We start from the raw sequence: 16,046 nt of genomic DNA on the forward strand, positions 1-16,046 counted from the left end.
AGATAGCTAGCAAAGAAGCCAACCAGGGGAAGTGGGTGGGTTGTGAGAATATCTGCCTGCTGTCCCTGGATAACACCTGTTACGGTAAGTAACTGTGCTTTATCCCAGGACAAGCAGGCAGCATATTCTCTACATGTGGGAGACCTCCAAGCTAACCAGAATGGGATGGAGGAAGAGTTGCAATTTAGGAGAACAGATTTTGCAAAACGGACTGGACAAAATGACCATCACGCCTGGAGAAAGCATCCAGACAGACAGTAGTGTGAGGTAAACGTATGAACCGAGGACCAAGTGGCAGCCTTACAGATTTCCTCAAGCGGAGTCGAGCGGAGGAAAGCAACAGACACCACCATCGCTCTGACCTTGTGGCCTGTGACTCGACCCGGCAGGGAGACCAGCCTGAGCGTAACAGAAAGATATAAGCGGCCAACCAGTTCGAAATGGTCCGCTTAGATACAGAGTGACCTACGCGATTAGGATCGAAAGAGAGGAACAGCTGGGGAGCAGAATGATGAGGAGCGGTGCACTGCAAGTAGAAGGCCAGCGCACGCTTACAATCAAGAGAATGCAGAGCCACTTCTCCAGGGTGAGAATGGGGCTTCGGAAAAAACACAGGAAGAACAATGGATTGGTTAATATGAAACTCAGAAACAACCTTAAGCAAGAACTTAGGATGGGTATGGAGAACCACCTTATCATGATGGAAGACAGTGAAAGGAGGGTCCGCAAGCTCACTGACCCGACGGGCAGAAGTGAGAGCAATAAGAAACACAACCTTCCAAGTAAGATACTCCAAGTGAGCCCGCGCTAGCGGCTCGAACGGGGGTTTCATCAAGTGAGCAAGGACCACGTTAAGATCCCAAACCACAGGAGGAGGTTTAAGGGGCAGATGAACGTGGAAAAAGCCTTTCATGAAGCGGGAAACCACAGGATGAACAGAGATAGGCTTCCCGTCAATCAGCTGATAAAAAGCAATAGCACTAAGGTGGATTCGAACCGATGAGGACTTGAGTCCAGCGCCAGATAAGTGTAAAAGATAACCCAGGACAGCAGATAAGGAGGCAGACTGCGGCTCCTGCTGTCGAAAAGCACACCAGGAAGAAAAGCGGGTCCACTTCTGATGGTAACATTGGCGAGTGGACTCCTTCCGAGACACCTCCAGGATGTCCAGCACAGGTTGAGAGAACTGGAATGAGGGCATCAAGTCTCAAGGAACCAAGCCATCAAGTGAAGAGACTGCAGACTGGGATGAAGAAGAGACCCTCAACTCTGTGTAAGCAGAAAAGGAAAAACAGGCAGAAGAAGAGGCTCCCTGGAACTGAGTTGCAACAGAAGGGAGAACACGGGGCCAGGGCCACCGAGGAGCTATCAGAATCATGGTTGCACGGGAGGACTTGAGCCTGACGAGAGTTTTCAGTATCAGAGGGAATGGAGGGAACGCATACAGAAACAGGTTCGTCCAATCCAGCAGGAAAGCATCCGTCTCGAGTCTGAGAGGGGTGTAAACCCTGGAGCAGAAGCGGGGCAACTTGTTATTGAGAGGGGGACACGAACAGATCGATATCTTGAGTCCCCCAATGAGCAAACACCTGACGCAGGGTCAAGGAATGGATGGTCCACTCATGAGGCTGCAGAAGATGACTCAACTTGTCCGCCAGACAATTGTGCTGGCCCTGAATGTAGACCGCTTGAAGGAATATGTTGCGGCGGATGGCCCAATCCCAGAGCTGCATTGCCTCCTGGCACAGGGACAGGGAGCCCGCTCCCCCCCCCCTTGTTTGTTGATATAATACATGGCGACCTGGTTGTCTGTGCGGCCCAGCACCACTCAGTCGCAAAGCACATGACAAAAAGCCTTCAGGGCGAGGAAAATCGCTCGAAGCTCCAGCAGATTGATTTGACAAAGACGGTTGGCACTGGACCAAAGACCCTGAGTGCGAAGACCGTCCAGATGAGCCCCCCCCCCCCCAAAGTATAGGTCGACAAATCCGTCGTGAGGACCTTCTGCGGAGGAGGAGCATGAAACAGAAAATCTCTGGATAGATTGGAAGAGAGCATCCACCAATGGAGAGACTGCTTCAACAAAGGAGTCATGACAATGAGTCGAGAGACAGGATCCCGATCCTGGTTCCATTGGGACGCCAGAGTCCATTGAGGAGGTGAAGTCTGGCAAAAGGAGTCGCGTGAACCGTGGAGGCCATGTGACCTAGGAGGACCATCAAGAGCCGAGCCGGGGCCGAGGACAGATGGGCCACCCTCTGGCATAAGTGAACAAGGGCCTCCTGACGAGGATGAGGCAAGAAGGAGTGGAGACGAGCCGTGTCCAGGACTGCTCCGATAAATTCTAGAGACTTGGACGGGCAGAGCTGAGACTTGGAGAAGTTCACCTCGAAGCCGAGGTTCTGAAGGAGCAAGATGGTTTGATCCGTCGCTCACAGAACTTCGTGGCGAGAGGACGCTTTGATCAACCAGTCGTCGAGGTAGGGAAACACCTGCAGGCCGCAGAGACGCAGGGCCACAGCTACCAAAACTAGACATTTCGTGAAAATCCTCGGAGAGGCTGCCAGGCCGAAGGGAAGAACACGATACTGGAGATGGAGATCCCCCACCCGGAATCTCAGATACTGGCGAGAGGCCGGGTGTATTGGAATGTGCGTGTATGCCTCTTTGAGGTCCAGTGAGCACAGCCAGTCCCCCCTCATCCAAGAGCATTCTGAACTGTTCCCTGACCAGAAACTTGTTCAGAGCACGGAGGTCCAAGATCAGACGCAGATCCCCCGTCTTCTTGGGAACCAGAAAGTACCGAGAATAAAATCTGGAGTTCCACTGGTCCAGGGGAACCTTCTCGACCGCCCGAAGGCGAAGAAGGGCCTGAGCTTCCTGCAGAAGGAGAGGCAGCTGAGACCGGGCAGAAGGAAACTCTCTTAGAGGAAGGTCCGGGGGTACGTGACTGAAGTGAAGGGAGTACCCCTCCCGGATGATAGAAAGCACCCAACTGTCGGTGATAAGACTTTCCCACTGGGTATAGAAATGATGGAGATGACCCCCGATGGGGAGGAGGGAAGGCTCCAGGAGGAAGGGAGTCCGAAGGCTCGGACCGGAATTGTCAAAAAGATGACCCAGTCCTCGCTGGCTGGGCCTTAGTTTGACGCTGCTGCTGTTGTTGTGGCCGCTTCGAAGGAGGCCGAGAGAATGCAGGAGTAGATTTCTGCGGGTACCTCCGGAGAGGAATTTTGCATTGCCGAGCCAGAGGGGTCTTCGGCTTAAGTCTCACCAGAGAGGCAAAGGACTGTTCGTGTTCTGAGAGGTGTTTAGTGGCCGCCTCGCTGGAATCATCAAAGAGCTCATGACCCACACACGGGAGATTGGCAAGACGATCCTGTAGATTAGGATCCATATCCACAATCCTGAGTCAAGCAAGGCGACGCATGGCGATCGCAAAGGCCGTGACCCTCGAGGACAACTCGAAGGCATCGTAGGCCACCTGAAACATATAGAGGCGGAGCTGGAAGAGGGTCCCCTCGAGGAGACGAAACTCCTGACACCGAGAATCTGTTACATCCTCCCGGAACGAACGGAGGGCTTCTACACAGAACCGGAAGTAGGACGTGACGATAAAGTTATAGTTGAGGACACGATTCGATATCATTGACTTTTGATAAAGATGGCGTCCATATTTGTTCATTGTACGGCCTTCCCTGCCCAGAGGGACGGCAGTGTAAACCTTCAAGGGGTTGGACTTCTTCAAGGAAGACTCGACCACCAAGGATTGGTGAGAAAGCTGAGAACTTTCAAACCCCTTAATCGGGATTGTCCAGTAACGGGACTCCAACTTGGAGGGAATGGCCGTGACCGAATAGGGGATCTCCATGTTTGCCGGAGAACCTGGTGCGATGGCAAGTGCAGCGCCTCACGGGGCGGATGATCAACACCCATTTCCGCCAGGAATTCCTGGGTATAATGGGACTCAGATTGGAGGTCCAGGTTCAAGACCCTACCCATGTCAGAGATGAAACGAATAAAGGAGGAGTTTCGAGAAGAAGACTCATCCTCCTGAGGAGACCCCAAGCGAGATCTGGGGGCAGCCGAGAAAGAGGAGAAATTTCCTTCGAATAGTAAGCCAGGGCCTCGGAGTCCCGCGAATGGGAGATCGAGGAGGCTCGACTAAAGTGTCTGGAGGGCGTCAAGGAATGACCCCATGCAAGGTGGACCAAGGAGGACCCCGGAGTCAGAGGAATCAGCTGGCGGAGCCTTGGAGAAGATGGGGCAAAGGAAAATTCCTCCACTGGCTTCGAAGAAGACCCCCTAGAGTCTGGCATCTGCCTCGATGGGGAACGCAAACCAGAGTCCAACTCGAGGACAAGGGTGTGCCTGGAAGGCTTTGCGGTTGGAGACCTGCCCCGAAGGAGCGGGGAAGACCAGAGCTTTTTAGGAGGGGCAAGCCTCGACATAATAGAGGGCCCCTGTCCTTGACCCTTGAAAAGTCAAAGGTGACTCGGGGGATGAAGAATCGCTCGAGGGAACCTGACGAGTCTTGCGGGCATGGCCTCGAGACATGAGAGAAAGACGCTCAGGCTGGTCAGACCACGGCTGGGTCGAGACCGAGGTCAGAGGCATCGAGTTCGGGACCAGTTGGCTCACCACCGAGGAAAGCTGCGTGGTAAGTATAGCCTTAAGCATGTTCTCGAACATAGGCACCGAGACCAAAGGCAGTTGGATCATAGGTGCAGCAGTGTGCTCCTTCGAGGGCGACCTCAAGGAAGAGTATTCCCTACGTGAGGAGGCACGCTTAGAATGATGTCTCGAAGACACCGACGAGGCGGCACTGACATGAGACTCTGAGATAGGCTTCTTTGCCGGCACACCTGAGGAGGAAAGAGGAGACTTACCCGAGACTGGAGTAGCAGGAGGAGCCGAAGCCAGAGCCTTCGAGGCCGAGGGGGACTTCGAGGCCGCCGAGGCCGAGCTCGAGGCTTGTCCCGCAGGATCCATGGGGCCAAAGAGTTGGAGAATCTTGGCCACCCTTTGACGAAGAGTCCACGGTTGCAAAGTCGCACAACATGGGCACGACTCAGCACGGTGCTCCGAACCCAGGCACTGCACACACCAACGATGAGGGTCGGTGATGGAGATAACCTGGTTGCACTTAGTACAGTTTTTAAACCTGGAACGAGGCCGGGACATAAGAAAAAAGACGGCCGCGGCCACGCGAGGCCAGGCGGCAAGAGCAAGACCGGTTAACCTGGTCAAAAATATACGAATGGAAAAAAAGAAAAATAAAGACATGGGCACAGCGACTCAACTGAAATTAACCAAATAAACCGCGGTGCAAGAGGGACAACGAGATCGTGCGAAGCAAGGGAGCAGTGCTTCTGGCTCCATGGAAAACATAGAACTGAGGCCACGCTGAGGAGACACATGCCCTAGGTAGGGCGGGAGGGGCACATGCGCATGCTCGGGCCAATCGCAAGCTTGAAGGTCTTCAAGCAAGTATGCTTGCGAAAACGTCCGCTAGGGGGCTCCATCGGTGACGTCACCCACATGTAGAGAATATGCTGCCTGCTTGTCCTGGGATAATACAATTACCACATGCTGAAATGTCTCCCTGTTATCTCTTGAGATTGTGTCTTCCTTAGACATGTAAATTATTTTAATTTAAAAACAATATAAAAAACTTTCAGAGAGAAAATATGATGTAGAGGCAGATCCTTATAAACTTTGCTTCATGGCGTCAGATATGTTGTTCCGCCGGGATATTTTACCTTGCGGTTAAGTTCCCACTACTGAAATTCTCTTTTTTTAATTAATTAATTAATTAAATTATCAATTTTTTCAAACAAACACCAAGTATACACTTGTACAGAAAGCAAATTAGCAATTGCATTCCATTAAAGTTTAAAGTCAATGCTTTTAACAAAAAAAGAAAAAGATATCACTTTAGCTAATAATGCTCAAGTCCTCTAGGAACCAAGATAATGAAATTAGTGAGATAAAAGAAAATACTTAAGTATATATTTGAGCATAATATAGGCTATAGAGCTGGGTCATTGTCTCATATATATAAATCAATAGGGCTCAAGATTTTTCAGTTCCCAGGCAGGAAAACGACAAAAATGCTGTCAACTGACTAGGCTCAAAGAAAACATATTTAACAGTGTGGTAACACACAATGCACTTACAAGGGTGTCGTAAGTAAAAGGTAGCACCCAAAGATGTAACTCCAGAAAAGAAATTCACGACTATGCTTCTGCGTCTCTCGTGAAAGGTCAGGGAACATTTGTACTTTAAAGCCAATGAATTCTTTCTGCCGATTTTTAAAGAAAAGTTTCATCAACCAAACTTTATCAATCGAGAGAGCTAACGATATAATCAACGAAGATGCCATTGCTGTCTCATTATCTGAAGATTCTAACAATTCTGACACATTCATTGGCTCCTGATCTAGAGCCCTTTTCTGTTGAGACTGATTTTTATCAGGTAAGTAATATACCTGATTTTTATCAGGTAAGAAAATGGTGGCATTGTTTCTTCCGGAATTTCCAACAAATATCTCTTAAGCTTTTCCCTAGGCATTACCAATATAAGACTGGGGAAATTAATCAATCAATCTAAGTTATTATAATGAGAGTTGTTTTCAAGTATTTCCATTTTTCTCCTGAGATCAATATTGTCTCTCACTAAAGTTTCTTGTAATCGTTTAGTAGTTTTTATTTCCTGTTCAAGTGTTTGAACAGAAGAATTGGAAGCAGCCAGTTAAGATTTTAAATCTTTTAGTTCCTTAGAATGCTCAGTTAATTTCCCTTGAATAGTTTGAAGATAGGGCTTATGGTCTTCACCAAACCAACCATAAGATCCCATAGAGAATCTAGGGTTACCTCTGCAGGTTTATCCAAGGATATAGAAATTGAAAAGTGGCAGAGTGCTCACCAGACTGTAGAATTGGTTGTTGTTTTCCTCCCTGGTTCAGTCCCACCTCCGACGCTGGATTTGCCTCAAAATCTTTGGTTGGCATCCCTGAAATCAGAGCTCCAACCTCCATGCTCCCAGCTGTTATTATGCTTGCCTCAGGGGAGTGAAACGCCACAACATCCTGGGCTTCCCCACCCCTTGGAGAGCTAGTGGTTTGAGGCTGCAGGGGTGGCACCCTTACATCGGGGCTAAGCGTTGTTTCTACCCCTGGAGGATCCACCACGGTCTCGCTAGCTCTGTGCGCCCTCAGCGGGCTGCCCTCCGACATCATCGAGACTCCCTGCATTCGACCTGAAGAGCTCCTCAATGTTACTGCCGAGTGCGAGCACCCCAGAGCGCCGTGAGGCGCAAGCAGCGCTTCAACTTCTTCGCTTCGGCATCTTCAATAAGAAATTTTGCAATTAGGGGAAACTATTTTAAATGAACAGGACTTCAGAGTGATCCTCTCAGCGCATCCATCCTGCTGCTATCTTGGATCGTAGGTTTGAATTTTTAAGCCTATCCTACTAAATTTCTCTTTTGAAAATTAAGTGGAACACTTTGGAATTTAAGTGCTCAAAGTTACAAAGTTTCAAACGAAGCTCTTTGGTTATTTGATGCATCAAGTTACTTAATCTCCAATGCCCCAGATACAAATTAAGTACTTGTATATATGCAAACTGCTTTGAATGTGTAATCACAAAAAGGCGGTATACAAGTTCCATTTTCTTTAAGACTAAGGGAAGAGAATTCTAAAGTCTGGAAGAAAAATAAAAGCTCTTCATAATTTGATTACCAAATACTTCCATAAACAAAATCACCAATTACTTATATGTTTTACAATACAGTGTCTAGAGCAGACATGAGCAAACTATAACCCGCAGGCCATATGTGGCCTGCCGACCATCCAAACCCCGCCAACCGCAAGCCCTACATACCTCCCTCCAGAGAAGCATCGGGCCGGCAGCACTCTAAACAGGCTGCTTTGCAGCCTTCTCTCGTCAGGGAATTCCCTCTTCCACATCACTGATGATGTCATCAGTAACGCGGCACACAGAAGGCCCTGACAAGAGAAGGCTGCAAAGATAAGAGTGCTGCTGGCCCGATGCTGCTCTGGAGGGAGGTATGTAGGGCTCGCGGTCGACGGGGTTTGGATGGGAGGGAAGGATGGAGGGTCAGTGGGGGTTTGGCTGTGCGGCAGGGGCGAGTATTCAAGGGTTCTGCTGCACAAGGGATGGGAGGGAGGGAAAGATGGAAGCTGGGCAAGGGTTCTGTTGCACGAGGGATGGGAGGGAGGAAAGGATGGAAGCTGGTCAAGGGTTCTGCTGCACGAGGAATGGGAGGGAGGGAAGGATGGAAGCTGGTCAAGGGTTCTGCTGCACGAGAAATGGGAGGGAAGGACGGAAGCTGGGCAAGGGTTCTGCTGCACAAGGGATGGGAGGGAGGGAAGGATGGAAGCTGGGCAAGGGTTCTGTTGCACGAGGGATGGGAGGGAGGAAAGGATAGAAGCTGGGCAGGGGTTCTGTTGCACGAGGGATGGGAAGGAGGAAAGGATGGAAGCTGGGCAAGGGTTCTGCTGCACGAGGGATGGGAGGGAGGGAAGGATGGAAGCTGGTCAAGGGTTCTGCTGCACGAGAAATGGGAGGGAGGAAAGGATGGAAGCTGGGCAAGGGTTCTGTTGCACGAGGGATGGGAAGGAGGAAAGGATGGAAGCTGGGCAAGGGTTCTGCTGCACGAGGGATGGGAGGGAGGAAAGGATGGAAGCTGGTCAAGGGTTCTGCTGCACGAGAAATGGGAGGGAAGCTGGTCAAGGGTTCTGCTGCACAAGAAATGGGAGGGAAGGATGGAAGCTGGGCAAGGGTTCTGCTGCATGAGGGATGGGAGGGAGGAAGAAAAGGATAGAAGCTGGGCAAGGGTTCTGCTGCACGAGGGATTGGAGGGAGGAAGGGAAGGATAGAAGTTGGGCAAGGGTTCTGCTGCACAGGGGGATGGGAGGGATAGAAATATGCTGCAGATGGAAGGCACAAGGGGATGGGTGAGAGGGGAGGAAAGATGCTGCATATGTTGGGAAGAAAAAGGAAAGAGGAAGAATTGGGGTGAAGGAGAGGAAGGGAGAGATGATCATGTACATTTGTTTTGTGCAATAAGCCTTATGTTTTCATGCTTTGCTACTTTTTAAAGACCAAAACCTTTTATGTTATGACATTTACATTTAATTTATATTAGTTCACATAAATACTCCATCCATCTGCTCTTGGTCCGGCCCCTCTGTCTAATTTAAGAACCCATTGTTGTCCACGAGTCAAAAAGTTTGCCCATCCCTGGTCTAGAGTACAATAGTTGGTAAAATGAAATGGGGTGACAATCTAATCAACTATCTGACATCCATAGGGAGAAAGGTGGGGGAAATAGGGTATGAGAAAGAAGCACTAAAATAATATATTTTTGAGAACCATTTCTCCACACCAATCTCATATAAACAATACTATCATTTCAGAAATTTTTCTTTCATTTTGGGTGGTTGGACAGAAAGAATGATGGACCACAAAGCAGGTTGGCTCCACAGGCAGTCCAAGAGAATGGTCTGTGAGCAAAAGCCTGCCCTTGTGTGTCTGTGGTCTTCTCCAGTGGAGTAAGCCCAAGAAGGGGACCGTCAAGCACAGAAGCCATGCAGGAAAAACTTAGGGCCTCTTCTATCAAACTGTGCTAGCAGTTTTTAGCGCAGAGAACCGCGCTGCTCCCGATGCTCATAGAGTGCCTATGAGCGTCGGAAGCAACACGGGCCATTCAGTGCGGCTCTCTGCGCTAAAAACAGCGCAGTTTGATAGAAGAGGCCCTAAGTAACAGCTGAGATTCTATTTCCACCCCTGCTTCTAATTTGACTGGCAGCCCAATAAGCAGAAGCTGGGTCTAGAAACCAAACCCAAGTTCTTTGCATGACAGGACATAACACGGCCACTCAGCCATCAGGCTGAAAGCACTCCAGGCAAGTTTTAAAACAAACTGAGGCCCTATAGTAGGCTGCATACTGCTCCTAGCAGTGATGCAAAGGATTAACGTTTAGCAGTTAGTGCTGTAGTTGGAAGGCAGAAAGCAGAATGCAGAATGTAGCCAGACTGTTCCTCTAACTGTTTCCCTTCAGCAACTTTAAAGTTGGACTTTATCTTCAACAGGTGGTGTTTCACATTAGTCCATATTAAAAAAAAACAAAAAACATACGATACCTCAGATAGCCTATAAAATGATTCCTTACTTACTTTGGGGGTATGTCTGAGGAGCCTGTGGATACATGTAACCAGGAGCAGTAGATATGGGCACCTGGGCTACAACATTAGGATTACCAGCACCAGGTATAATAAAACCTGGAGGTGGAGGATTCTCTTTCTGGAGAAAAAAAAAGCAGCAAAGACAAAAAAAAACAAAACAAAGAAATAGAGTTAATACATCACTCCCTTAGAACAAAATATTTCAATTTTAATCTAAAGGTCCTTAATAGTACCAAGAGCCGGCATCTTTTAGAATTTGTTCAACTTACAAGTGTTGATTCTATCCAAGTATTTCATGTGCTATTACAGGATATAGGCTTCATGAGAATTCTACCTTTCCTCTAATACCATCTTTGGAAACTCTACATTTAATGTGTATTAAAGCACAAAGAAAATAAAAATGAATGCTTAGGGGGCATAATAATTAAAAAAAACGTCTAAGTCTCCTTTTGGCCTAAGGCCTTAAACGTTGAAAGTTGAAGCAGGGAAAATGTCCATTATCAAAAAAATGTCCAAAAGGAGGTTTTTAAAAAAATAATGGCCTGCCTCTACGTTCAGCTGTTTAAACGCCCAGACCACACCTACGTCTAAACTTACACACATAATCAACCTAAAAAAAGCCTAAGCCCCAAACGTCCAAAACAAGAGCTTTTAGGTGAAGGAGGAGCCAGTCCTTCGCCTATAAGCTGGATTCTGTAACCGGTGTCTGTCAAAAACAACACCGGTTACAGAATCCCCCCCCACAATGATCCAGGCAGGAGGGAGCCCAAGCCCTCCTGCCCCACGGCACCCCCGAACCTCGCGACACGATCAGGACAGGAGGGAGCCCAAGCCCTCCTGGCCTGACGAACCGCAACACCCCCTCCCCCGCTGACAACAGGACAAGAGGGAGCCAAGCCCTTCTGTCCCGCGACACCCCTGAACCCCCAACTCGATCAGGGCAAGAGGGAGCCCAAGCCCCCTTGCCCCGTGATCCCCAACCCCCCCCCACCGAGTCCGATGAGGCCAGGAGGGAGCCCAAACCCTCCTGGCCCGGCAATCTCCAAACCCCTTCCCCCCCACATGATTCGGCCAGGAGGGAGCCCAAGCCCTCCTGGCCTGGCGACACCCTCTAACCCCCACCCCCCACTAAAATATGGGCAGGAGGGATCCCAGGCCCTCTTGCCCTCGACGCAATCCCTCCACGACCGCCCCCCCCGATCGGCCCCCCCCCTCGCTGACCCCAAGACCTCCCCCACCCCCCTTCCCTGTACCTTAAAATTGTATGTCGGACGGACGGGTGCCAAGCCCATCCGTCCGACAGGCCAGCCATCTTGGGAATGGCTGGCCTTAGGGGCCTCATTGGCCCAGGCGGCTCAAACCCCGCCCACAGGTCGAGCTTTAGGCGCCTGGGCCAACCGGAATCGTCCCAGTTGTCTTAGGCCTCTCCTGTGGGCGGGGCTTTAGGCATATGGACCCAGCCGGCCCATGTGCCTAAGGCCCCACCCACAGGAAGGGCCTAAGATAACTGGGCCGATTCCGGTTGGCCCAGGTGCCTCAAGCCCCACCTGTGGGCGGGGTTTGAGGCGCCTGGGCCAATCAGGCCCTAAGGCCAGCCATTTCCGAGATGGCTGGCATGTCAGATGAACGGGCTTGGCACCCGTCCGTCCAACAATTTTAAGGTTCGGGGAAGGGGGTGGGGGTGGGTCGTGGGTTCGGCGGGGGGGGGGGGGGTCGCGGGTCGGGCTGATCGGGGGGTGGTTGGGGGGGTTGCGTTGAGGGCAGGAGGCCTGGGATCCCTATTGCCCATATTTTAGTGGGGGGTGGGGGTTAGAGGGTGTCGCCGGGCCAGTAGGGCTTGGGCTCCCTCCTGACCCCATCGGACTCAGCGGGAGTGGGGGGTTTGGGGTTGGGGATTGCGGGGCAAGAGGACTTGGGCTCCCTCTTGCCCAGATGTCAGCGGGGGGGGGTGAGGGGTTGTAGTTCGCCAGGGCAGGAGGAGGAGGAGATTGGGCATCTCTCCTGCCACAGGTCGCGGCAGTTCGGGTAGAGGGGTGATCGCATCGCGGTAGGGGAGATGAGGCATCTCTCCTGCCGCGATGGTTGCGGTAGGGGGTGGGGTGGGTAGGTTGCCAGGCTGCTGAACTGATCGCGCCAGCCGCCATCAGCTCAGCGGCCCCTTTTTTGACACTTATACCTGTTTTGACTTGCCGACTAGGCAACCTGTCAAAATCTTTGGTTATATGTGTTGTACGCCTAGGTGTAGGTCAGTCCACCGCCCGCCCTTTCCCCTCCTCTAAAAACGCCTCTTTTCTCTCTGTGCGTTTAGAGGCAGGGGAAAGGCCTAAGCTGGTTTTAGATACGTCTAAAACCAGCTTTGATTATGGGTACTTGGACGATCAGGCTTTTTGATCGTTCAAATACCCATTTAGGCACTTTTTAGACTTTTTTTTTTTATTATTATTATGAGCCCCTTAGGGTCTAAGGCACTTGGAAGCTACAACCCATGAGCTTCAAAGCAGGAAAGAAATTCACAAGTGTGAGCAGTATTAAATAATTTGCTGCACTAAACCAACAAACAGCATAAAATATCTGTTCAGTTTTATTACCATAATAAGATCCAAATAGTACAAAAAAAAGAGGACAGGGAACAATGTGCAACAAACTAGATATAAATGTTGTTTCTCTCACACTTCCCCCATGTCCTAGAAAAAGTGTAGTCAGTTCCACCTCTGAATTCAAAACTCTAGTCACAAAGGCCCGGATTCTGTAAATGGCGTCATTGTCGTCAGCCGCTGATCATATGTCAATCACGCGAAGGGGACTTTCACAGATTCATGCCTTTGGGAAAGGTAGGTGCCGGAAATGTAGACCAGGGTTTTCAAAGGCCAACATTTTGGGCGCCTACCTTTGACATGAATCGCATCTACAGAGGCACTTTATGGCACCTAACGCCACTTCTGGCATTAGCCACGACTACAGCGGTATTAGGCACCATAAAGCGCCTCCATAGGCACGATTCCTGTGCTGTGCCAGAGTTTTTATTGCCACAATGCTTGTCTCATAGTAACATCTCAAATGATGGCAGAAAAAGCCACAGTGTCCATCCAGCCTGCCCAATAAAGCAGTCAAGAGCTGCACAAAAATGTTGCAAACTGACAATATCTTACTCTTGCTATCATCTTTAAAGCATCCTCCCTTCCTCTTCCAAGTTACACTCATAGCATATGACATGAACATGATATACTGTAAAATACTCATACTTGTTCTTGACCATGCTTGCTATTTTCAGGTCACAGACCTTTACTTCCAAACTGGAATTGCCATTGAAGCCCACTCCAGTCCCTACATATTTTTCTTTCCATTATCAGGAAACAGACCATAGATGTCTGCTCTGTTTTTGCTATACTTGGGATACAGACCGTGGAAATCTGCCCAGCACTAGCTTTACTTCCTAACTACTCTTAAGCTACTATACTTGACTTACTGGTTTAAGAGAGGACACAAATTGGTTAGAAATAAGATTCAGTGGACTACGGTACTTCACAGCTCCAACCACTAAAATAACCTTTTTTTAAAAAATTTGTCTAAAGGGATCAAGAGCCTGCTGAGAGAGGAACAATTAATATTATACCTGTGTGTCAGAGTGAGAGGCAGCAGGTGGGAAGCTGGGAAGGGCAGTAGGAGTTTTGTTACTCCAGGCAGTGACTGTAGGGGCAGTTTTAACCTGAATCAAACAAAGAAATACCAATACAGAAAACAAAACAAAATTAAAACAAAAATGGTAATACATTACTAGATGCTAGAAAGCTAGTTAGAGGGATGCTATGAAAACACAAAAAGGAAGTCCCTTTAACACAATGCAAGAATTAAGGCAAGCATTAGCAGAAAGTCTGTGAGACTAAAATTATATTCCACATACCTTTGCTTAAGAGTGCGGTTCATTGCTGTCATGGTATGCACAAAACTAATCCATTTGGAGACAGTGCCCCAAAAATATTAGATGTCAGATTTATCAATATTTTGTTCTATCTCAAAAACTATCATCAATGAAAATATCCCAGTGCCTCAAGCAGAAATAAATACAGGCAAAACGAAAGCAAAATTCTCCTACATTTTTGTCCTATGTCTTCCTTTATTAAAAGATAGTGTTTAAAAAAAATAAATCAAAACAAAATGAAAGGAGCAGCAATGTACAAAAGGATTAAAAGAAAAACAACCATTTCATATGGAAATTTAAAAACTGAGTATGAAAAGGAAAAAATAATGTCTTACCTGATCATTTTCTTTCCTTTACTCACAGCAGATGAATCCAGACGGGTGGGTTCTATCCATCCACCAGCAAGTGGAGAAAAAGAGCCAAACTAAGCTGTCTTATAGGATGGTAAGCTCACTGGTTATCCAGTATTTCTTGTAACAAAGTAGAAGGACCAGCCTTGAAACCAAGAGATCCTGAACTCCCCGCCTCACAGGGTGAAGCAAGTCCCAAGTCCACACAAGTCCATCAGAAGGCTCAAGACCTACGGAAAAGATAAAGTGAAACACAGACAGGGTGGGGCTCTGGATTCATCTGCTGTGGCTAAAGGAAAGAACATTATCAGGTAAGACATAATTTTTCCTTCCTTGTTGTAATCAGCAGATGAATCCAGACAAGCGGGATGTAGCAAAGCAGTCCTCAGAAGGGCAAGACAGCAAAGAAAGACATGGAAGCCAATGATACAGCAGATGTCACCGAGCCTGCTGGAACCCAGTGAATGGTACCTGCAAAAAACAAAAGGACAGCTGAAGACAGAATCCAAGAAAGTACTACACCTGAGAGACTAGACTAGGAACACAAAAGGCCAAACTAAGCCAATAAATGCACAAGACTAGGACATGGCCTAAGCCCTGGAAGGCAACAGGTAACAGGCCTAGCTATCCCCAGGATGAAAGGAATCTACTTCCCTCCAGCAAAAACTGTCAAGTCTTGAGAGCCTAATCTGGGCTCATTACATAGGACAGATCAATTTGAGAGGCACATGAAAACTCAGACTCCCAAGAGAGAAGCATGCAGAGGAATGGGAGCTCAGTCTACCACCCACAGCACACAAAGTCAAACAATTACCAAGGTGGAAAATCTAGGCAAGTTAGATAGAGAGCCGCCCTAGGCATGAATGCTGTCCCCCTAGTAAGGGGCCTGATCAGCAATGGAGATGTATGAAGACCCCCACGGAGACCAAGACAGTCTACCTGACCTGAAGATGGGCCTTGGCAGTCCTGAGAACAAGGCCTACACTCTACCGCAGGCCTTAGGGGCCAAGCGACAGAATAGCACCCAAGTGCCGATGCGGGGAGGGGGGGAAGGGGCGGAGGAGTGTGGAACCTGAACCAAGGATGAGGACAGCCTGAACTCATAGGTATAGACTGACTCAAGGGCTGTAAACAAATAAGAAACATTGACCCTCAAGTCCAAACTCTAAGCACAGCAAATGGTCCAAGGCCCCATCCAGAGATGGAAGTGAGGCAGACCAGTCCCAGAAGGAAGCACTGCCCTCTCTGCCTGCAAGAGATACCTGACCCAAAGAGCCCAAGAGGGAGCTGAACAAAGACCACAGAAGGCCCGCAGTTGCCTGCACCTATAGCTGTAGCCCAACACATTAAATGAATCAGAGCTCTATAAGTCAGGGAGAAAGGAGGTTCTTCCTCACAACTAAAAAGGGTCCCTCTCACAACCAAGGAATCATGTGCCTAAGGCCCCGCCCACAGGAGGGGCCTAAGGCTCCCGGGCCTATTCTGATTGGCCCAAGTGCCTTAGGCCCCACCTGTGGGTGGGGCTTTGGGATGGCTGGACCAATCCGGCCCCATTCTGTCCGG

General features: G+C 49.1%; 1 protein-coding gene across 8 annotated transcripts in view; it reads right to left on the minus strand.

Moving 5' to 3' along the window:
* The window catches only part of SEC31A (SEC31 homolog A, COPII coat complex component), a 240,037-nt gene that overhangs the window by 69,497 nt on the left and 154,494 nt on the right, over positions 1–16,046 (minus strand). For 7 of the 8 annotated variants that reach the window (XR_004541033.1, XR_004541032.1, XM_033962592.1 and 4 more), the window contains exons 21-22: positions 13,828–13,920; positions 10,206–10,332 (exon numbers count right to left, since the gene is read on the minus strand). Coding sequence is in view for 6 of the 8 variants with exons in the window: in XM_033962592.1 (XP_033818483.1) it covers positions 10,206–10,332; positions 13,828–13,920 (220 nt within the window). In the remaining 2 variants the exon portion in view is untranslated. The remainder of the gene's footprint in view (positions 1–10,205; positions 10,333–13,827; positions 13,921–16,046) is intronic. The other variant, XM_033962607.1, reaches the window with a different exon arrangement.

This window comes from Geotrypetes seraphini, chromosome 1 (genome assembly GCF_902459505.1).
Source record: "Geotrypetes seraphini chromosome 1, aGeoSer1.1, whole genome shotgun sequence".
Classification (NCBI taxonomy): domain Eukaryota; kingdom Metazoa; phylum Chordata; class Amphibia; order Gymnophiona; family Dermophiidae; genus Geotrypetes; species Geotrypetes seraphini.